At 44.5% G+C, this 22,614-nt stretch overlaps 2 protein-coding genes across 2 annotated transcripts in view; both read right to left on the bottom strand.

Annotated features, from left to right (window-relative positions):
- Positions 1-643: 643 nt before the first annotated feature.
- Positions 644-9,928, bottom strand: LOC119928782 (chymotrypsin-like elastase family member 2A). Its single transcript, XM_038747297.1, has 9 exons — positions 9,909-9,928; positions 9,707-9,811; positions 9,069-9,149; positions 8,209-8,334; positions 6,645-6,781; positions 4,199-4,263; positions 2,984-3,097; positions 1,855-2,007; positions 644-661 (listed from the first exon to the last, which is right to left on the bottom strand). The coding sequence occupies exons 1-9, from the start codon at positions 9,926-9,928 to the stop codon at positions 644-646; spliced, it is 819 nt and encodes a 272-aa protein (XP_038603225.1).
- The window catches only part of LOC119928419 (chymotrypsin-C-like), a 29,196-nt gene continuing 15,664 nt past the window's right edge, over positions 9,083-22,614 (bottom strand). The window contains exons 8-9 of the mRNA XM_038746660.1: positions 13,022-13,110; positions 9,083-9,166 (exon numbers count right to left, since the gene is read on the bottom strand). Of these exons, the coding sequence (XP_038602588.1) occupies positions 13,045-13,110 (66 nt within the window). The 3' untranslated portion in view covers positions 9,083-9,166; positions 13,022-13,044. The remainder of the gene's footprint in view (positions 9,167-13,021; positions 13,111-22,614) is intronic.

The following is a 22,614-nucleotide window of genomic DNA, read 5'->3' as shown; positions in this document are numbered from 1 at the left end:
CAGAGAGCCATAACATGTGTTAATAATAATGATGGAATTTGTTAAGTGCTTACTGTGTGCCAAGAACTGTTCTAAGTGCTGGGGTAGATACAAAGTAATCAGGTTGTCCCATGTGGGGCTCACAATGTTAATCCCCATTTTGCAGATGAGATAACTGAGGCACAGAAAAGTTAAGTGATTTGCACAAAGTCATATAACTGATAAGTGGCGGAGCCGGGATTAGAACCCACGACCTCTGACTCCCAGGCTCTTTCCACTAAGCCACGCTGTTCTCCAGAAGCCCCCCTCCCCACCCACCCCTGCCAATCTGAGCCACAAATAGCTCAAGAGCCATGATTTAGCCACCCCTTATCTTGCTTGACTTCTTCAATTTTTCAGTTTCTCTTCCCAAATTATGCCACATGGCTTAAGGAAGAGGCCAATATATGCTGTACAATATAGTTGTTTGCCATTATAATGGACGATTGAATGAATAATGGACACATCTCAGAAAACCTGAGAACTCTCTTTGCTATTGGATCCCTTGAGGCCAATAATTACTGCTAATAAAACACATTCAGAACATTGATTTAATTCATTCCATGCTTTATTTTCTCCTTTACAATTCTTTTAGGTCTTAGTCTTACTCCTAGGTCGTTCCAAGTTAGTTGCTTGCTATAACCTGTAGAAAATACAAAGAAAACCATCACATGACCAATCATTGGAAGGAACTTATTAGGCAGTTTTTCTCAAGCCCCAGAACCACAAATTGTGCATTTTCCTTAAAGAAAATCAATCATTACAGGAATTGATTGGCTGAGAACTTCTACTGGGAGCCTGAATTCTATTAAATGCTGTATTTTCTCTTTAAAAATTGAGTTAGGACAAGTGACTTCCCAGGCTCTGGCTTATCCTTCATGCTTTATGTTTTTTTGGGCTTGAAGTCCGGTCTCACAACCAAGTTTTGCCCATATGGTCCAGGAATGATGGGGCTCTTCTAAGATGCAGAACCACCTTTTCCCTTATAATGTGCCCCCACTCATTGGGGAATGAACAGTGATCTCTGCCTACAGCACAGAAGAAACTGCTTTGAGAATTAACTTTTTAAATGGATGAACAGTATTTGAATCTCATTAAAAAACTAATTCTACCCAAGGCCAGGACAGAAAGAGTATTCACTAGAAAAATGAGATTTTTTTTAAAGAAGTTGAAGAATTAAATTGGTAATCTGCACTTCTATCACTTTTTCCTCCAAGATGCTCAGAGCATTTTCCACGCACCTCATTTACACTTTTTTATGGTATTTATTAAGCGCTTACTATGTGTCACACATTGTACTAAGCTCTGACTTCCATTTCTAAGGGATTGGGGGCAAAGATATTGCTCCAGTTTTAGATGAGGAGATAGAGGCCCAAAAAGGAAGAGTAGTTCTTTCAGGAAGCCCAGGAAATTTGGACTGTGGAGATGGGATTGGCATTTGTGAGCGTTTGCTGTCTGGATAGAAGACAGAAGGAGCTCCAGGGAGCCGGTCAGAGTCAGCCGCTCTGTACACTCTTCAGTCAGTCCGTCAATCTTATTTATTGAATGCTCGCTGTGTGCATCATCATCATCAATCGTATTTATTGAGCGCTTACTATGTGCAGAGCACTGAACTAAGCGCTTGGGAGAGTACAGTATAACTGACACATTCTTTTAAGACTGTGAGCCCTGTGCAGGGCAGGGACTAGATCCGGCTTGGTTGTCACATGTCTACCCCAGTGCTTAGCACATAATAAGTGCTTAACAAATACTATAAAGAAAGAAAACATTCCCTGCCCACAAGGAGCTTCCAGTTTAGAGGTCTAGAGGAGCAGAGCAGGATCCAAGGGGCCTCACCTGGGTGATCCAGCTGTTGTAGTTGGAGACACGAGTGAAGACGGAAGGCTTGCGGTAATAGTTACAGCTCAAGGCAGAGCCGAAACTGACCACTCCATGCACTTCCCACTGGCCGTTAGCTCCCTGGCAGTTCAGGGGGCCTCCGGAGTCTCCCTGCAGGGAACAGAGGGCACCGTACTCATTATGGAATTTGTTACCTGGTTACTAGCACCACCTTATATGTAGACAAACATTAACCATCCCACAGAGATTGTTTTACTTTCATTTAGTCATTTGATACAATTCATTCACTTACCGTATGTGCAGAGCACTGTACTAAGCATTTGGGAGAGTGATGATAACTGTGGTATTTGCTAAGCACTTACTATGTCCCAGGCACTGTACTAATAACACCGTACTGTGCTTTTTCCAAACAATTGAGGTGGCTAAAGGGTTGATTTCAATTTTTTGAAGCTTTGGAGGTTGGACTACTGCTTAATAAATATCATTGATTGATCAATGACCTCTGACTCCCAAGCCCATGCTCTATCCACTGGACCACAGTTCTTCTCTGATCACCTTGTATCCTCCCCAGCGCTTAGAACGGTGTGTTGCACAGAGTAAGCACTTAACAAATGCCATTATTATTATTTGTACATATCTATTCTATTTATTTTATTTTGTTAGTATGTTTGGTTTTGTTCTCTGTCTCCCCCTTCTAGACTGTGAGCCCACTGTTGGGTAGGGACTGTCTCTATATGTTGCCAACTTGTACTTCCCAAGTGCTTAGTACAGTGCTCTGCACACAGTAAGCGCTCAATAAATACGATTGATTGATTGATTATTATTATTGATCAATGCATAATTGATCCAGCACTTAGTACATCAGCACTTAGAACAGTGCTCAGCGCTTAGAACAGTGCTTTGCACATAGTAAGGGCTTAACAAATGCCATTATTATTATTATTATTACAGTGCCTGGCACATAGTGCTTAGCAAATACCACAATTATTATTACTATTATTATGTTAAATGTCAAGATCTCTCCTGGTAGGCATGAGGAGCAGAGGGAAAGCCTGATGGGATTTGAAAGTGTAGGTTAGGAGTCAAAATGGCAGGTCCCTAGGGAGGTGTCCCCGCTCACACTCACATTGCAGCTGGAGATGACGCCGTCTCCACCAGCGCAGACCATGTTGGTTTTCACAGAGCTGCCCCACCAGCTGGAACTCGAGCATGTTTGGAAGTCCACCACCAGTAAACGACCCTGCTGCAAGATGTCAGGAAGAGCTCCACCGGCTGAGATAGTATAGAGAGAACAAAGGAAATAATCATCATCATCAGCACCATCATTATGGTCGTTGTGGGCAGAAAACATGTGTGTTTATTGTTCTATTGTACTCTCCCAAGCGCTCAGCACAGTACTCTGTACAGAGCAAGTGCTCAATAAATACGACTGAATGAATGAATTGAATGAAGCATTTACTAGGTGCCAAACACTGTTCTAAGCACTGGGGTAAATGCAGTTAATCAGGTTGGATACAGTCCCTGTAATAATAATAATAATAATAATAGCATTTGTTAAGCGCTTACTAAGTGCAATACTAACAATAATAATAATGATGGCATTTATTAAGCGCTTACTATGTGCAAAGCACTGTTCTAAGTGCTGGGGTAGATACAAGGTAATCAGGTTTCCCCATGTGGGGCTCACAGACTTCATCCTCATTTTACAGGTAAGGTAACTGAGGCACAGAGAAGTTAAGTGACTTGCCTAAGATCACAGAGCTGATACTCTAGTGGGGATTTGAACCCATGACCTCTGACTCCCAAGCCCGTGCTCTTTCCATTGAGCCATGCTGCTTCTCATTCCCTGTACCAGATGGGGCTTACACTTTCAATTCCCATTTTACAGATGAGGTAACTGAGGCCCAGAGAAGTGAAGTTACTTATCTGAGGTCATACGGCAGACATGCGCTGCGTAGAAGCAGCGTGGCTCAGTGGAAAGAGCCTGGGCTTTGGAGTCAGAGGTCATGGGTTCAAATCCTGACTCTGCCACATGTCTGCTGTGCGACCTTGGGCAAGTCACTTAACTTCTCTGAGCCTCAGTTACCTCATCTGTAAAATGGGGATTAAGACTGTGAGCCCCATGTGGGACAACTTGAACACCTTGTATCCACCCCCAGCGCTTAGAACAGTGCTCTGCACATAGTAAGCATTTAACAAATGCCATTAGTATCATTATTATTGTTATTATGTGGTGGAGCTGGAATTAGAACCCAGGTCCTTCTGACTCTCAGGCCCGTGCTCTAGCCACTAACCATGCTGGGGGAGAAAGGGGAGCAGTAAAAGAAGTTTCTGTTCTCACTGGCTTCTGCCATGGGCTTTCTGCGGAGTCCAGCAAGAAGCAGCTCCCTGCTTCTGCTGTACTGGCTGCAACCAGGGAAGAACCGCTCCCAGGGATAAGTGAATCTTTGGTGAAAACCTCTCGTTACATCACAATGGATAGCAGAGAATAGGGAGTTGCACATTTAGAGAGATTCATTCATTCACTCAATCGCATTTATTGAGCGCTTACTGTGTGCAGAGCACTGTAGTAAGCACTTGGAAAGTACAATTCAGCAACAAATAGAGACGATCCCTACCCAACAACGGGCTCATAGTCTAGAAGGGGGAGATAGACAAGAAACAAAACATGTAGCCAAGTGTCAAAATTGTCAGAACAAATGGATCTAAAGCTATATGCACATCATTGACACGAAGGGAGCGTTCATGAATATCATTCATTCATCCATTCAATTGTGTTTATCAAGCGCTTACTGAGTGCATAGCACTGTGCTAAGCACTTGGGAGAGTGCAATACAACAACAGACACATTCCCTGCCATCTGTCCTCCTCTGACTCAGGCCACTACAAATCTTCGTCCAGCATAAATGGCTCTGGGCTAGATGAAGGAGGATGAGGAAGAGGAGGAGATGAGCATTTATTATGTGCCAAATGCATACTATGTGCCAAGCACTGTATTAAGCACTAAAAAGCAGTATGACATTGTGGATAGAGCTCGGGCCTGGGAGTCTAAAGGTCATGTATTCTAATCCCGGCTCCACCACTTGTCTGTTGTGTGACCATGAGCAAGTCACTTCACTTCTCTGTGACTCAGTTCCCTCATCTGTAAAATGGGGATCGAGACTGTGTCCAAACCTTTGCTTGTGCTTTCCCGGTGCTTCGTACGGTGCCTGACACATAGTATGCGCTTAACAAATACCACAATTAATTACTAAGGTAGATACGAGATAATCAGATCAGACACAGTTCCCTTCCCACAAGGGACTCACAGTCCAAGGGAGGGAGAACGAGGTATTTTAATCTCCCTTTACATAGAGGTTAGTGATTTGCCCAAGGTCGCACAGCAAGCAAGTGGTGGAGCTAGTATTAGAACTCGGGTCCGCTCCTTTCCAGGCCCAGGCTCATTCCAAGCGCTTAGTACAGTGCTCTGCACACAGTAAGCACTCAATAAATACAATTAAATGAATGAATGAATTCCATTAGGCCATTCTGCTTCTTGCTGAAGAGAGAATTTGCCTGGAAAAATACCCTGCCCCCTTAGTCTCTCACTCTTGGTTGGGAAAAAGGCAGGGTGGCCTAGGGATATTCATTTTTAGACTGTGAGCCCACTGTTGGGTAGGGACTGTCTCTATATGTTGCCAACTTGTACTTCCCAAGTGCTTAGTACAGTGTTCTGCACACAGTAAGCGCTCAATAAATACGATTGATTGATTGATTCACTCAATCGTATTTATTGAGTACTTTCTGTGATATTAGCAATTCATTCCCGCTGCCACGGTTCACTTCAGTCCATTCTGAGCAGCATAAGTCTGACACTTTTAGTGAGCACTTCACATGCCCTATCCATCCTCCCTCTCAAACAATCATTTGGGACAGGTCAGATATTTCAATCTACCAATCGATCAGTGATGTTGATTGAGTGCTTACTGTGTGCAGAGCACTGAACTAAACACTTGGGAAGGTGCTATACGACAGAGTTGGCAGACGTGATCCCTGTCCACAAGGGGCTTATAGTCTACAGGGGGAGACAACATTAAAATCAATTATAGATAGGGGAAATAATGAGTATAAGGATATGTACACACGTGCTGTAGGGCTGGAGTGAGAATCAGAATGCTTAGGGGGTACACAGCTAAGTGCCTATGCAAGGCAGAGGGAAGTCAGGGGTTGGAAAAATAAGGGCTCAGTCAGGTAAGGCCTCCTGAAAGATATGTGAAGTGGTGCAGTAGAGAGAGCACGGCCCTGGGAGTCAGAAGGACCTGGGTTCTACTTCTGGCCCTTCCAGTTGCTTGCTGTGTGACCTTGGGGAAATCACTTCACTTCTCTGTGCCTCAGTTTCCTCCACCATAAAATGGGTTTACGTGTCCTCCCTCCTACTTAGATTGTGAGTCTCTTGCAGCACAGGAACTGTCTGACCTAATTATTTTGAACCTTATCCCAGTTCTTAGAACAGTGTTTGACACACATTAGCACTTAACAAATACCATAAAAAATGTGTGTCTTTAGGAGGGTTTTGAAAGTGCAGAGAGTGGTGGTTGAATATGGAGGGGGGAGGGAATTCAATGCCTGTTCTCCCTTCCCCTTAGACTTGAGCCCCATATCAGGCAGGGACTGTGTTTGACTTAATTAACTTGGATCTACCCTAGTGTTTAGAGCAGACACAGAATAAGCACACAGTACAATAATAATAATAATAACAATAATAATCTTTCTCCCCTAAAAGGACAAAGTCAAAAGTTGACACTTACTCTGCAGTCTTCCCCAGCCAGTGACATAGCAGGCGTAGTTATGGGGCAGGATAGCACCGGCAGGTGGGAGGCAGGCCAGTTGAATTTTGCTGGACAGGGTGACAGGCTGGGCAAGTTTGATCAAGGCGATGTCATTCCTGAGTGTGGAAAGATGAGGGTCTCGTCTTCTTTCTGCCCTTCCTCGTTCAGACCCTTTCTATTCCCACCCAAGCCTCATCCACTGGTCTATTCAGGAAGACACCTTTTCCTCCCTCTGCATCGATTACTTGGTACTTTAATACAGAGCTTTTCATTCACAGGAAAGGGAGCAGATTAGCAATGCTTTATCCGTTAACACGCACATTTAAAAGGAAGGATTTTAAAGGTGACTTTAGGTAAGTCACCGCTTCTCTGAACCTCCATATCCTCATCTGTAAAGTGGGGATGTGCTATCTCTTCTACTTCCCTCTTGGGCTGTGAGATCCATGTGGGACGCGGACAGTGTCCAACCTAAGTATCTTGTGTCTACCCCAGCAATTAATATCACCCCCCACAACCTTCAAAACCTTATTGAAGACACGTCTCCTCCATGAGACCTTCCCAGACTAAGCCCCCATTTCCTCTTCTCCCACTCCCTTCTGCGTCACCCTAACTTGCTCCTAGCCCCACAGCACTTAGGTACATATCTGTAATTTATTTATTTGTATTGACGTCTGTCGCCCCCACTTAGCACATTGTGGGCAGCGAATGCATCTGTTTATTGTTGTAGTATACTCTCCTAAGAGCTTAGTACAGTGCTCTGCACACGGTAAGCACTCAATAAATAGGACTGACTTGAGGTCATGGGTTCAAATCCCGACTCTGCCAATTGCCAGCTGTGTGACTTTGGGCAAATCACTTAACTTCTCTGTGCCTCAGTTACCTCATCTGTAAAGTGGGTATTAAGACTGTGAGCCTCCCATGGGACAACCTGATCACCTTGTAACCTCCCCAGCACTTAGAATAGTGCTTTGCACATAGTAAGCACTTAATAAATGCTATCATTATTATTATTATTCTACTGCCCTTAATTTTGGCCCCTTGACCAACATGGGCTCACTGAAGTAATCTCAGACAACAGAAAGGGTTTAGAAGAGAGCATTAGGGTATCTGCCTTGAATTACTGGAAGGAATAAATAATGCAAATTAGCTAGTCAAGTCAATTAAAGGGAAGCACTATTCTAAAAACCCTTATGGGGATGTGGGAATCCCCTTCCCGGTGCACCAGGCTTTGGCAGTTGGAGAAGGAAAGACACTCTCAGATTCCTGGAAAGTGGTTAATGTCAGAGGAAAGAGAAGAGCAAAGGACAGAGACAATGGCGGTGCTGACTCTCTCAGTGGCCAGGAGTCAGGACATTCCCACTTTTATGAGCTCCTTATGGGCAGGAAACGTGTCTGCTAATTGTATCGTACTCTCCCGTGTGCTTAGTACAGTGCTCTGCACACAGTAAGCACTCAATAAATACCATTGATTGACTGATTCTGAGCTGAAGAGCAGAGCTCTCCCCATGCCGTTTGATCCAGGGAGGCCAGGCCAGAGGATTACCCATTGGAAAGCAAGTTTGAGTTCCAGTTCGGATGGACCACAATCTTCTGGACACTGGCGGCAATGGATCCTGTTTCAGTTGCTGACAGGCTGTGTTTCCCAATCACCACTCGATAGGTATATGAGCTAAGGAGCGAAACAAAAACACAAAGGAAGCTGCCTCAGGTTGGTCCATGCACTGGAAAAAAATTATTAATTGCTATTGACAAATTATCGCTGACTACCGGCTCCTTTACGAAACACTTCAATACAATGAAGAGGTCTGATGTTTCTCCTTTAAACCAACCTTGAAAATAAATTCAAAAACTCATTAGGTTGCCGACTTGTACTTCCCAAGCACTTAGTACAGTACTCTTCACACACTAAGCGTTCAACTTAGAACAGTGCTTTGCACATAGTAAGCGCTTAACAAATGCCATTATAATAATAATAAATACGATTGAATGAATGAATGAATGAATTAGCCCAACCAAATGTTTCCTAGCTTCATCTCTCTCATCTTATATATATTTTTACAGTGTGAATCTCTGCACCCATTGGACATTCAGTTCACCTTCTTTATTTACCAGTTACTCAGCTGGCATCATTCCTTGCTCTTTAATAACTCAGTCTGGGTTTGCTCATTGTGATTAATGAAGTGAACTTATTACGGGTAGGGAACGTGTCTGCTAATTCTGTTGCGGCGTACTCTCCCAAGCACTTGTACAGTGCTCTGCACATAGTAAGTGCTCAATAAACACAATTGAGTTTATTGAATAGTGTCACAACACTAGTGCTTGTGACTGTAAAAGACTTTCCATCCACACCTCCCTCCTTCCCTTCTCCCTGCCCCCCCAGGGGATAACCAGATGGGGAGTTACCCAATGCAGTGACCAGCCGTCATGACCCAGTTGTTGGCAATGAGAGTTCCACCACAGGTGTGATACCATCTGCCGCCCGAGCTGTATTGGAGGGAGATCTGAGGAGAGAGGGAGAGTCAAATTCTGACCAGATGGCTGCCATAAGAAAGGGAGAAATGGACAGTGGTTCCACAGTGACCTGGGAAGAGGAGGGAAGCTGAGATGCAGTGTGACTCAGTGGAAGGAGCCCGGGTTTGGGAGCCAGAGGTCGTAAATTCTAATCCCGGCTCCACCACTTATCACCTGTGTGACCTTGGGCAAGTCACTTCACTTCTCTGTGCCTCAGTTACCTCATCTGTTAAATGGGGATTAAGGCTGTGAGCCCCATGTGGGACAATCATATGGGGTAATCACATCCTCTATCTACTCCAGTGCTTAGAACAGTGCTTTGTACACAGTAAGCGCTTAACAAGTACCGCATTTATTTATCTATTTTAGAGATATCTTTATGATTCTAACAACTTGCATCGTAACACTCTTTCTTGCTCTTTATGTTGCTGTTGAGTTTTAATGACTGTTATGGGCAGAGGGACTTTCTAGTAGCAAAGTTGATCTTGGATTATACTTTTCTTGCCTAGGTTTGAGTTATTTTGTCTGACGTGAATGGAGTGATTTTGTTCCATTTCGATTTAGCATAGGTTAAGGCAGCTTGGTACAGCACAAACAATGATATGTTTATCGTATTAGGACAAAATGCCTTTTCACTGAATAGAATGTGAAAGATAATTTGGAAAACTAAGAAGTGTATTTAGAGAAGACACAAGTCTAGTTAAAAATATTTCCTTATTGGTCCATATTTACACTAGTTGTTTTATCTTCATGGTGTAATGTATTTTTCTAATCACTATTTTGGTCAAGCAACATGGTCTAGTGGAAAGAATGTGGGCCTGGGAGCCATGAGCTCTGAGTTCTAGTGCTGGCTCTTCCATTTGTCTGCTGTGTGATGTTGGGCCAGTCACTTGATTTTTCTGTGCCTCAGTTTCCTCACCTGTAAAATGGGGATTAAACACCCAGTCTCCCTCAGACTATGAGCCCTACATGGGACTGTGTCCAATATGATTAAGGCTGTCTCCTTCCTGTCCCCAAGACTGTAAGATCTCTGTGGGCAGGGAATGTGTCTTTTTATTGTTGTATCATACTCTTCTAAACACTTAGTACAGTGCTCTGCACATAGTAAAGCACTGAATAAATACGATTGAGTGAATGAATGAATCTTCCCCAGTGTGGAGTACAGTGCTTGGCACGTAGTAAGTGCTTAACAGTGTTTTGCACATAGTAAGTGCTTAATAAATGCCATCATTATTATTATTAACAAATACCTATCATTTTATTGTTATTATAATTATGATCATTTTTAGAGAAAGCAATGATGAACCTTAGATATTTTGTGTGTGGGGGGGATCATGCTTCATTTAATCTTTTGTGCAGCAGCTTCATTAACTTGGAGCCAATTGAAAGTACTAACCACCAGGGTGTAGTACAGCCTAAGAGCAGTTGTCCCCCTCTAGTACTTGAAAAGGAATGGACCAGCTGAGAGCCTCAGGCTTCTGGTGGAAGCTGGAAAAATTGTCAACCTAAATACATTCATTCAATCATATTTACTGAGTGCTTACTGTGCGCAGAACACTGTACTAAGCGCTTGGGACGTACAAGTCGGCAACATACAGAGATGGTCCCTACCCAACAACGCAGTCCAGGGAGAAGGCTGGAATACGTGGTTCATTGGGATTTTCTGTGACTCTCTTGATTAATCAGTCTACTAACGCTGTGACTGCCTAAACTCAGAGTTTAGTATTCAAGTTGCATTATCGATCCATCAATGGTATTTATTATGTGCTTACTATGTGCAGAGCACTGTACTAAGCGCTTGGGAGAGAACAATACAACAGAATTAACTGACACATTCCCTGACCATAACAAGCTTCCAGTCTAGAGGGGGAGACAGACATTAAAATGAATAAATAAGTAATTTATAATATATATTTAAAATATGTATGTAAGTGGTGTGGGGCTGGGGCTGGGGCAAACATCAAATGTCCAGCAGATTCAAATGCATAGATGGCACAGAATGGGGAGCGAGCTGGGGAAAAGAAAGCATCGGGAAAGGCCTCTTGAAGGAGATGTGACCTTAATAATGCTTTGAAGATGGAGAGAGAGGAGGTCTGGCATATATGGAAGGGGAGAAAGTTCCAGGCGAGGAGGAGGATGTGGAAAAGGGGTTGGCGGCGAGATAGATGAGATTGGGACACGGTAAGTTTGCTGATGCTAGAGGAGTGGAGTATGCTGGCTGAACCGTAGTAGGAGATTAGTGAGGTGAGGTAGGTTGGGTCTTCATACAGCCTCAGAGCAGCTCACAAACTTCCTGAAATTGCCTGTCTCCTCATCGCCACCCTGGAAGGGAGTCAGAAACCCCATTCCAAGGGCCCAGTCCCCACTTCAGGTAGTTAATCCGGATGCCTAAGTGGAAAGAGCATGAGCCTGGGAATCAGAGGACCTGGGTTCTAACCCCGGCTCTGTCATGTGTTTGCTGTGTGACCTATGAGCTTAGTACAGTGTCTGGCACATAGTAAACACTTAACAAATACCACAGTTATTATTATTATTACTTTGGGTAAGTCGCTTAGCTTCTCCATGCCTCAGTTACCTCATCTGTAAAATGGGAATTCAATCTTCCTTCCTCCTACTTAAACTGTGAGCCTCATGTGGGACAGGGACTGTGTCCAACCTGATCACCTTGTATCCTCCCCAGCGCTTAGAACAGTTCTAGGCATATAGTAAGTTCAGCGCTTAGAACAGTGCTTTGCACATAGTAAGCGCTTAACAAATGCCATTATTATTATTATTATTATTAACACATATTGTAATCATCACCACTATAATAATAATAACGATGGCATTTATTAAGCACTTACTATGTGCAAAGCACTGATCTAAGTTCTGGGGAGGGTACAAGGTGATTAGGTTGTCCCATGGGGGGATCACAGTCTTAATCCCCATTTTACTGATGAGGTAACTGAGGCCCGGAGAAGTTAAGTGACTTGCCCAAAGTCACACAACTGATAATTGGCGGAGCCGGGATTTGAACCCATGACCTCTGACTCCAAAGTCCGGGCTCTTTTCCACTGAGCCACGCCGCTTATCATTGTTATTACTGTAAGCTGAAGCAGAAAAAGTGACCTGGAACCAACTGATTGCTTCCACTGGTCAACGGGGCAGCATTCATTCAATAGTATTTATTTATTGAGCACTTAATGTGTGCAGAGCACTGTACTAAGCGCTTGGGAAGTACAAGTTGGCAACACATAGAGATGGTCCCTACCTAACAACAGGCTCGCAGTCTAGACTGTGAGCCCACCTTCTAGACTGTGAGCCCACTGTTGGGTAGGGACCGTCTCTATATGTTGCCAACTTGTACTTCCCAAGCCCTTAGTACAGTGCTCTGCACACAGTAAGCGCTCAATAAATACGATTGAATGAATGAATGAATAGAAAGGGGGCATGGCATATGGGATAGACCACAGGCCTGGGAGTCGGAAGATCATGGGTTCTAATCCTAACTCCACAAACTGTCTGCTGGGTATCTTTGGGCAAGTCACTTAACTTCTCTGGATCTCAGTTACCTCATCTGTAAAATGGGGATTGAGACTGTGAGCCCCATGTGGAACAAGGACTGTGTCCAACCTGATTGGCTTGTATCTGCCCCAGCGCTTGGTACAGTCCTTGGTAAGTGCACATAGTAAGCACTTAACAAATGCCATTATTATTATTATTATTATTATCATTATTGTTTTCCTGGTATGTTGCCTGTGTTGAGGCTGGAGACCACAGGGATGGGGCTTGCTCTCCTTAAAGAGAAAACTGCAGGGGACTGAAGTCAGAGTAGGAAGGAAACCGAAGGCTGGGGAGAGACTAACCTGCCAAGGCCAGCTGTTGGGTCTCACATTTTCGCCTCCGACCACTTTGGACAGGTTGGGCTGGTAGGTGGGGACCCCACAGCCGAGGGCTGGAGAGGACAAAAGAAAAGATTCCATCGGTCACCAAATCCTGTCGGTTTGACCTTCACAACATCGCAAAAATCCGCACTTTCCTCTTTATCCAAACTGCTATTACATTGATCCAAGCACTTACCCTATCCAGCATTGATTGCTGCCATCGGCCTTCTTTGCTGACCTCCCTGCCTCTTGTGTCTCCACACTCCAGTCCATACTTTACTCTGTTGCCCAGATCATTTTTCTAGAAAGACATTCTGTCCATGTTTCCCCACTCCTCAAGAGCCTCCAGTGGTTGCCCATTCACCTCTGCATCAAACTCCTCACCGTTGGCTTTAAAGCATTCAATCACCTGCCTCTTCCTTTCCTGTCTCTCTAATTTCCTACTACAACCAAACCCACACACTTTGCTCCTCTAGTGTCAAACTACTCTATGTACCTTGATCTCATCTAGCTCACTGCCGACCCCTCTCTCATGTTCCGACTCTGGCCAGGAACTCCCTCCCCCTTCAAATTTGACAGACCATCACTCTCCCCACCTTCAAAGTTTTCTTAAACTCCCATCTCTTCCAAGATCCCTTCCCTGACTAAGTCCTCATTTCACATGATCCCTTTCCCTTCTGCATTGCCATGGCACTTGGATTTGTACCATTTATCCATTCCACCCTCAGCCCCACAGCAGTTCTGCACATATCTGTAATTTATTTTAATGTCTGTCTTCCCTTCCGGAGTGTAAGCTCCTTGCGGGCAGGGAACACATCTACCAACTCTGATGTCCTGTACTCTCCCAAACACTCAGTACAGTGCTCAGCACATAGTGAATGCTTAATAAATACGAATGATTGATTGAAAAGATCTAGGGTGAGGAAGGGGAGACGTGGACACAGTCCAACCTCAGGTTCGAGCAGCTGAACCACCCAATTCCAGTGCTAAAACCTTTCTCCTCCACATTTATAGAACCCTCAGGCAGGAGTAAATCTGGAAAGGTCATCTTGTCCATTTCCCTGCCTCCATACTCATGCCATCCCAGCCAGATGAGTGTTTCCCTTGGATTTAAAGCCACCCCAAGAGAAGGAGCTTCTGCACCTTGCTCAGTCACCCATTTCTGCATCTCACAATCCTCCTTGTTGGGAAATTATTTCTTCAGTTCAACCGAGGAGGCTTTCACTTTCATGGCCTAATGGATAAAAGCATGGGCCTGGGGTCGGAGGACCTGTGTTCTAATCCCAGCTCTTCCACTCGTCTGCTATGTGACCATGAACAAGGTACTTAACTTCTCTGTGCCTCAGTTCCCTAACCTGTAAATACCTATTCTCACTCCTATAAACTGTGAGCCCCATGTGTGACATGATTATCTTGCATCTACCCCAGCATTTAGTACAGTGCTTAGCACACAATAAGCACCTAACAAATACCTAAAAAAAAAAAAGGGAAGCAGCATGGCTCAGTGGAAAGAGCACGGGCTTTGGAGTCAGAGGTCATGGGTTCAAATCCCAGCTCCGCCACTTGTCAGCTGTGTGACTTTGGGCAAGTCACTTCACTTCTCTGGGCCTCAGTTACCTCATCTGTAAAATGGGGATTAAGACTGGGAGCCCCACATGGGACAACCTGATCACCTTGTAACCTCCCCAGTGCTTAGAACAGTGCTTTGCACATAGTAAGAGCTTAATAAATGTCATCATTATTATTATTATTATATTAAATATCACAATTATTATTATCAGTTATTATCATCTTCATGCTGTGGTCAGCTGACATAGACATTGGTCGCCATCTTCTGCATAAGATTGAAGACCATGATTAACACATCACTCAACCTTGACCTCTCCAGGTTAAATAATCCCTGTTCCTTCATTCTATCCAGCATAGCTCTAATTTTTCATTTCCTTTTGTCATCTTGTTCTTTTCTGCCTCCCTGTTGGGTCAAAGAACCCAGAGTTGAACCCAACACTCTATTAAGACTCGGAAGGGAGTGGGTGGTGGGGCGGTGGTGATGGGAAGGAATTATCGGAGTTCAAGGGCAAGAACAATTGAGACAATTGTCAATTTGTGCCTGCTGTTCCCCTATCTCCATTATCAGTCAGCAAGTCAGAGGTATTTATTGAGCACTTAATGTGTGTGGAACACTGTACTATGCACTTGGGAGAGTACAATATAGCAATAAACAGACACATTCCCTGCCCGCAACCAGCTTACATGAGATTGAAAGTTCATCTAGGGTAGAACTAGGGCATCTTTTATTTCTCCTATACGTTCCCCAAATATCTATAGAGGAACGCTGCCCCATTTAACATTGATGATACTGGTCCTCTCCCAAGCATTTAGTCCAGTGCTCTGCACACAGAAAGCGCTCAATAAATACCATTGCCTGGTGGATTGATTCTGATTCTCCCCACAATTATAGGGCTTACCTCCAGCCACCAGCAGCGCAACTACCAAGATCTTGATCATGGTGTCTCCGTGGATACCCAGTGATTCCTGCCTCAGGTCAGGGAATGCTTATATGAGCTGCACTTATCTTTCTGAGATATGAAAGCAATACACAAGGTGGGGATTTTCTCATCACCTCATGGAAAAAAGGGTGCGTGTGCCAAGACCGTCCACCTACTCCCTCGGCATCAGAACTGGAATTCTAAAAAAAGCCAAAGGGTCTTATAACTTGACCTTAACCTCCAGAATAGATTTGCTTTCTCAGAAGCAGTGAGAGGGTGGGAGCCTAGCTTTGTCTTGTCGGTTCCTTGAAAAAATCTGGCTTAGATCAATTAATCAATCAGTGGTATTTATTAAGCACTTACTAAGCAGAGCACTGTACTAAGCACTTGGGAAAGTACAACACAATAGACATGTTCCCTGCCCAAGGCCATTCATTCTCAGTCTCCTTTACGGGTTCCTCTTCCCCCTCCCGTCCCCTTACTGTAGGGGTTCCTCAAGGGTCAGTTCTTGGCCCCCTTCTGTTCTCTGTCTACACTCACTCCCTTGGTGAACTCATTTGCTCCCATGGCTTCAACTATCATCTCTACGCTGATGACACCCAAATCTACATCTCTGCCCCTGCTTTCTCTCCCTCCCTTCAGGCTCGGGTCTCCTCCTGCCTCGGGACATCTCCATCTGGATGTCTGTCCGCCATCTGAAACTCAGTATGTCCAAGACTGAACTCCTTATCTTCCCTCCCAAACCCTGCCCTCTCCCTGACTTTCCCGTCACTGTAGATGGCACTACCATCCTTCCCATCTCAAAAGTCCGCAACCGTGGTGTCATCCTCAACTCCGCTCTCTCGTCCACCCCTCAAATCCAATCTGTCATCAAAACCTGCTGGTCTCACCTCCACAACATCGCCAAGATCCACCCTTTCCTCTCCATCCAAACCGCTACCTTGCTGATTCAATCTCTCATCCTATCCTGACTGGATTACTGCATCATCATCCTCTCTGATCTCCCATCCTCCTGTCTCTCCCCACTTCAGTCTATACTTCACGCTGCTGCCCGGATCATCTCTGTGCAGAAAAACTCTGGGCATGTTACTCCCCTCCTCAAAAATCTCTAGTGGCTACCAGTCAACCTATGTATCAAGCAAAAACTCCTCACTCTCGGCTTGAAAGCTCTCCATCACCTCACCCCCTCCTACCTCACCTCCCTTCTCTCCTTCTACAACCCAGCCCACACCCTCCGCTCCTCCACCACTAACCTCTTCACTGTACCTCGTTCTTGCCTGTCCCACCGTCGACCCCCAGCCCATGTCCTTGCCCTGGCCTGGAATGCCCTCCCTCTGCACATCCACCAAACTAGTTCTCTTCCTCCCTTCAAAGCCCTACTGAGAGCTCACCTCCTCCAGGAGGCCTTCCCAGACTGAGCCCCCCTTTTCCTCTCCTCCTCCCCATCCCCCCTGCCCTACCTCGTTCCCCTCCCCACAGCACCTGTATATATGTTTGTACAGATTTATTACTCTATTTTACTTGTACAAATTTACTATTCTATTTATTTTGTTAATGATGTGCATTTAGCTTTATTTTTATTTATTCTGGTGACTTGACACCTGTCCACATGTTTTGTTTTGTTGCCTGTCTTCCCCTTCTAGACTGTGAGCCAGTTGTTGGGTAGGGACTGTCTCTATATGTTGCCAACTTGTACTTCCCAAGCGCTTAGTACAGTGCTCTGCACACAGTAAGTGCTCAATAAAAACGATTGAATGAATGAAGCAGCTTACAGTCTAGAAAGGAAGACATGGGGATAAAAGGCCTAATCCTATTTTCCCTCCCTCTTAAAATAATAACTACTATTACGATGGTAATTGTTAAGTGCTTACCACATGCCAAACACTGTTCTAAGCACTGACATTAATGGTATTTGTTAAGTGCTTGCTATGTGCCAGGCACTGTACGAAGCACTGGAGTGGATACGAGGAAATCGTATTGGACACAGTCCCTGTCCCATGTGGGACTCACAATCTCAACACCCGTTTTACAGATGAGGTAACTGAAGCACAGAGAAGTTAAGTGACTTGCCCAAGGTCACACAGCAGATAAGTGGCAGAGCCAGGATTAGAACCCATGACCTTCTAACTCCCAGATTCGAGCTCTATCCACTACACCATGCTGTTTATACTTTGAGGGTCATCTGGGCCAGGGACTGTATCTGAGATGAATGTCTCAAATCCACTCCAGCACTTGGAACTGAATTAATACCTTTATTATATATTATATTATAAACATAATTGCATATTCTGGGCCACCCCTCTTAGATTATGAGCCTCCCAAGGGACAGGAACCACATCTAATTCCCACCTCTGGATTCTCTCCCAGTGTTTAGTACAGTACTCTGCACACAGAAAGCCCTTAATAAAAAACTATTACTACTAAGCAATTCTCTCCTATACCCAATAATAATAATAATAATAGTAATAATGAATGATCTTTATTAGGGGCTTACTATGTGCCAAGCACCATACTGTCACTGGGGTAGATACAAGATAGTAGTCTTTATCCCACGTGGGGCTCTCAGCCTAAGGAGAAGAGGTGTTTAAGCCCCATTTTATAGATGAGGGAACTCAGATTACTGTTGTATGTATAGCCTGTCTGGGGTAGACAAGTTCCACAGTGGCATTGGCTATGTCTCTGTCTATCTGGAAGCATTGACGAAGTTAGACAGTAACGTGACCCTCGAGGTAAGAACTGATCAGAGTATGGGTAGTAACAATAGTAATAATGGGTAGTAAGAAGGCACAGGGGAGACCCTGAAGAAGATCATGCTGGCCGCTGTTTGAGAGTACATTTCTTACATTATTCATTCATTCATTCATTTGTATTTATTGAGTGCTTACTGTGCAGAGCACTGTATTAAGCGCTTGGAAAATACAATTTGGCAACAGATAGAGACGGTCCCTACCCAACAATGAGCTCACAGTCTAGAAGGGGGAGACAGACAACAAAACAAAACAAGTAGACAGGTGTCCATACCATCAAAATAGCTGAATAGAATTATAGATATATACACATCATCTCTGCCACTTGGCTGGGTGACCTTGGGCAAATCACTTGAGGCTTACTGCCTTGAGGGCCTGGGAAGCATTCAAAACATTTCATGCCCTCTAAACTGTAAGCTCCTTGTGGACAGGGAACATTTCTACCAACTTTGTTATGTTGTACTTTCCCAAGTACTTAGTACAGTGCTCTCCATCCAGTATGCACTCAATAGAAACCACTGATTGATTGATTGATTAATAAAGTTAAGAGGCACAGATAAGCAGGGTAGAGGAGGTCCCAGACCACTGCCCAGGTCTCTTACTGTTGTTGGATTCCCAGCCTGCAAGTACTCCCGTGATTTCCTCTCACACATGTCTCCCTCAACATCCTTCCTAGCTTCGGCCTAACCCCGATCCTTATTTTACTATTGCTTCTCTGCTGTAGCAGAAGGAAATCCCAATTCTAGATCCTTTGAAGATATCCAGTTCATCCAGCCAGGAGGTTGTTTTCTGAACAAATTGGGGATTCCACTTTCAGTCCATCGGTTGGGGCCTTATTATTATTGTTATTATTAATAATAATAAAAAATGGAAAGACTTAGAAATGAAGGAGGAAGGGCCCGAAGGATGAACTTTCCATTGGAGGAAGGTGCCCTCTTGGAGTTTCCTCTGTGGGTAGGTCTAATCTTGGGAAAGAAGCACCTGGCATCGTCTATTTGTCCAGGAGCCGAAAGAGTCTGACCTAGGCAGGGGCATGTTAGCCTTCAAGGTTTTTCCATGGCTTGGCTTCAAGGTTTTCCATGGCTTTTTGGCTCAGGTCATCAGTATGTTCTTCAGGAAGGGGTCATAACAGGTGAGCAGGCAATGACTTGGGTTTCTCTTGGCAGGGTTGTGGTCACATGGGTAATGCCCTCTCTTAGAAATTGGAGGCCGTTAAGGTTATGTGAGCGGGGTAGGCTGAGGTGCCTGGGAAAGAAGCACGTTTTCCTCTGCTGATTATCAGAATCAACAGAGCATTGGAGGAAGGCAGGCAGGAGTTGGCACTGGAAATGAGGCACTCTGGGATCTAGCTTAAACTTGCCCTTGACTTGTTGTGGAACTCTATGCCTCTCTGAGCTCCAGCTAACACCACTACTTGCTAAGTCCGCAGCAGGGACCAATAATGATGATAAATAACAATAATGATGGTGGCATTTGTTAAAACACTTACTATCTGCCCAAACTGGGTTAGATATAGGATAATCAGGTTGGACTCAGTCCCTGTCCCACATAGGGCTCGCACTCTAAGGAGGAGAGAGAGCAGATGTTGAATCTCTATTTTACAGGTGAGGAAACTGAAGCACAGAGAAGTTAAGTGACTTGCTCATGGTCACACAGCAGACAAATAGTGGAGCCAGGATTAAAACGTAGGTACTCTGTCTCTGAGGCTCTTTTCACTAGAATGCGCTGCTTCAAGACCAATCGTTCGATCATCTTTTTTGAGTGCTTACTGGGTGTGGAACACTGTACTAAGTTTGGCCTAGTAGGAAGAGCATGGGCCTGAGAGTCAGAAGGACATGGGTTCTAATCCTGGCTCCACCACTTTTCTGCTGTGTGACCTTGGGCAAGTCACTTATCTTCTCTGTGCCTCAGTTACCTCACATGTAAAATGGGGATTAAGTCTGTGAGGACCATGTGGGACAAGGACTGGGTCCAGTGTATTTGTCTTGTATCTACCCTAGTGCTTAGAACAGTGCTTGACACATACTAAGCGTTTAACAAATGTCATCATCATCATCAAGTACTTGGGAGAGTCAAGTACTTGGGAGAGTGCAATACATTAGAGCTGGTAGACATGTTTTCTACCTGCAAGGGGTTGACAGGAGACAAACAATAAAATAAATTACAGATATGCTCATAAGTGCTGTGGCACTGAGAGTGGGGTGAATTAAAGTGCTTAAAGGGTACAAATCCAGGTGCAAGAGTGATACTTTTAGATTGTGAGCCCACTGTTGGGTAGGGACTGTCTCTATATGTTGCAAACTTGTACTTCCCAAGCGCTTAGTACAGTGCTCTGCACACAGTAAGCACTCAATAAATGCGACTGGTGATGATGATGATACAGAAGGGAAAGGTTAGGGAAATGAGGGCTTAGTTGGGAAATAATAATAATAATTATGGCATTTATTAAGCGCTTACTATGTGCCAAGCACTGTTCTAAATGCTGGGGTAGATACAAGGTAATCAGGTTGTCCCAAATGAGGATCACATTCTTAATTCCAAATTTACAGATGAGGTAACTGAGGCACAGAGAAGTTAAGTGGCTTGCCCAAGGTCACAGAGCAGACAAGTGGGGGGCTGGGATTAGAACCCATGACTTCTGACTCCCAAGCCCGGGCTCTTTCCACTGAATGTCTTGGGGGGGATTTCATTCAATCATAATTTATTGAGTGCTTACTGTGTGCAGAGCACTGTACTAAGCGCTTAGCACTGTACTAAGCAATTTTAATGAGGCTTTGAAGGTGGGGAGAGTGATGATATGAAATATGGATACAAAATGGGACAGAGTTCCGGGCCAGAGGTAGGAAGTGGGTAAGGAGTCAGTGGTGAGATAGAAGAGACTGAGCAGACAAAGTGTTCTGTGGAAGTGCTCTATAACTGTGGGTTGGTAGTATGAGATTGGCACAGGGACAAGGAAGTGAGGGAATTAAGTTGTGTTGAGGCTGTGGATTTGTGTGTTGAGAGAGGTAAGTCTGGTATGGACACCAAATGGGGCATGATGACTTTAGAAAATTGGATAGGCTTAAAAGATTGAACATCTCTTTGGGGGGACAGGGCAAATTAATGGGGAGAGGAGTGTGGGAAAGAAGGCAGGTGGGGAGGTTGGTTACAGAAATTCCAGAATTGGTGAGGTGATTTTCCAGTGCTTAGAACAGTGCTTTGCACATAGTAAGTGCTTAATAAATGCCATCATTATTATTATTATTATTATTATTATGTGATCGAACATGCATCCAAGTTGGCAAGTGGGTGAGGTAGGGTGGAGTAGATAGCCAGAGGAGTTGAAGAGTGAGAGGAAATGAAGAGCTGATAAGTCACTGGGAACAATCAAGTGGATGTTGAAGTCCCTGAGGATCAGTGTAGGGATGAAGAAAGAGAGAATGATTCAGAAAGTTAGAGGTGTAGCATGGGAGAAGATGAATAATGTTGAGGAATAATTAGAGCTGGTAATAGAGGCTGATGGTGTGGGAGGCAAGAAGGAGGCCAAAGACTACGCCTTTCCGAGTGAGTCTTGGGGAGTGGGAGAATATGAGGTCCTTTCTAGAGTGTGTGGCAGGTAGAGAAAGTGTCACCTGGGGAGAGACAGATTTCAGCTATGTTGAGAAGGAGCAGTCAGTCACTAGGAGGCCTAGTGGAAAAAGCACAGGCCTGGAAAGCAGAGGACCTGGGTTCTAATCCCAGCTCCACCATTTGCCTGCTCTGTGACCTTGGGCAAGTCACTTAACTTCTCTGTGCCTTGACTTCCTCAACTGTAAAATAGGGATTCAATACCTGTTCTCCCTCTCACTTAGAATGTGAGCCCCATGAGGGGCATGGACCGTGTCCTATCTGATTGACTTGTATCTACCACAGTGCTGGACAAATAGTAAACGCTTAACAAGGGTCAGAGGGATGAGACTGAAAGGACATGTGGGAGCTAGGGCATTTAAGAAAATAAGGCAATCTGGAGTGCCCAAAGGCCAGTGCAGATTACTCCAGTAGATGGGGACCCAAGTGGTCCCAGTTGGGGGGATCCTCAGACTGAATGGGAGACTGTTAACAGAGCATTAATGGTTGTCTAGAGTGACTGGGCAAGTGCTAATTTATCCCTGACTCATTTCCTTCATTCAACCTGCACATTCAATCTGTCACAAAATCCTGTCTGTCTACCTTCACAACGTCTCTACTCTTTCCTCTCCATCCAGACTGTTACCACGCTGATCTAAGCATTCATCATTTTCAGCCTTGAATACTGCATCAGCCTTTTTGTTGAACTTCCCACATCAGCAATTTATTTATTTATTTATTTATTTATTTATTT

The sequence above is a fragment of the Tachyglossus aculeatus genome, chromosome 5 (assembly GCF_015852505.1).
Source record: "Tachyglossus aculeatus isolate mTacAcu1 chromosome 5, mTacAcu1.pri, whole genome shotgun sequence".
NCBI classification, from domain to species: Eukaryota; Metazoa; Chordata; class Mammalia; order Monotremata; family Tachyglossidae; genus Tachyglossus; species Tachyglossus aculeatus.
The sequence above is the reverse complement of the archived record's forward strand: the minus strand, read 5'-3'. Positions and strand labels throughout refer to the sequence as shown.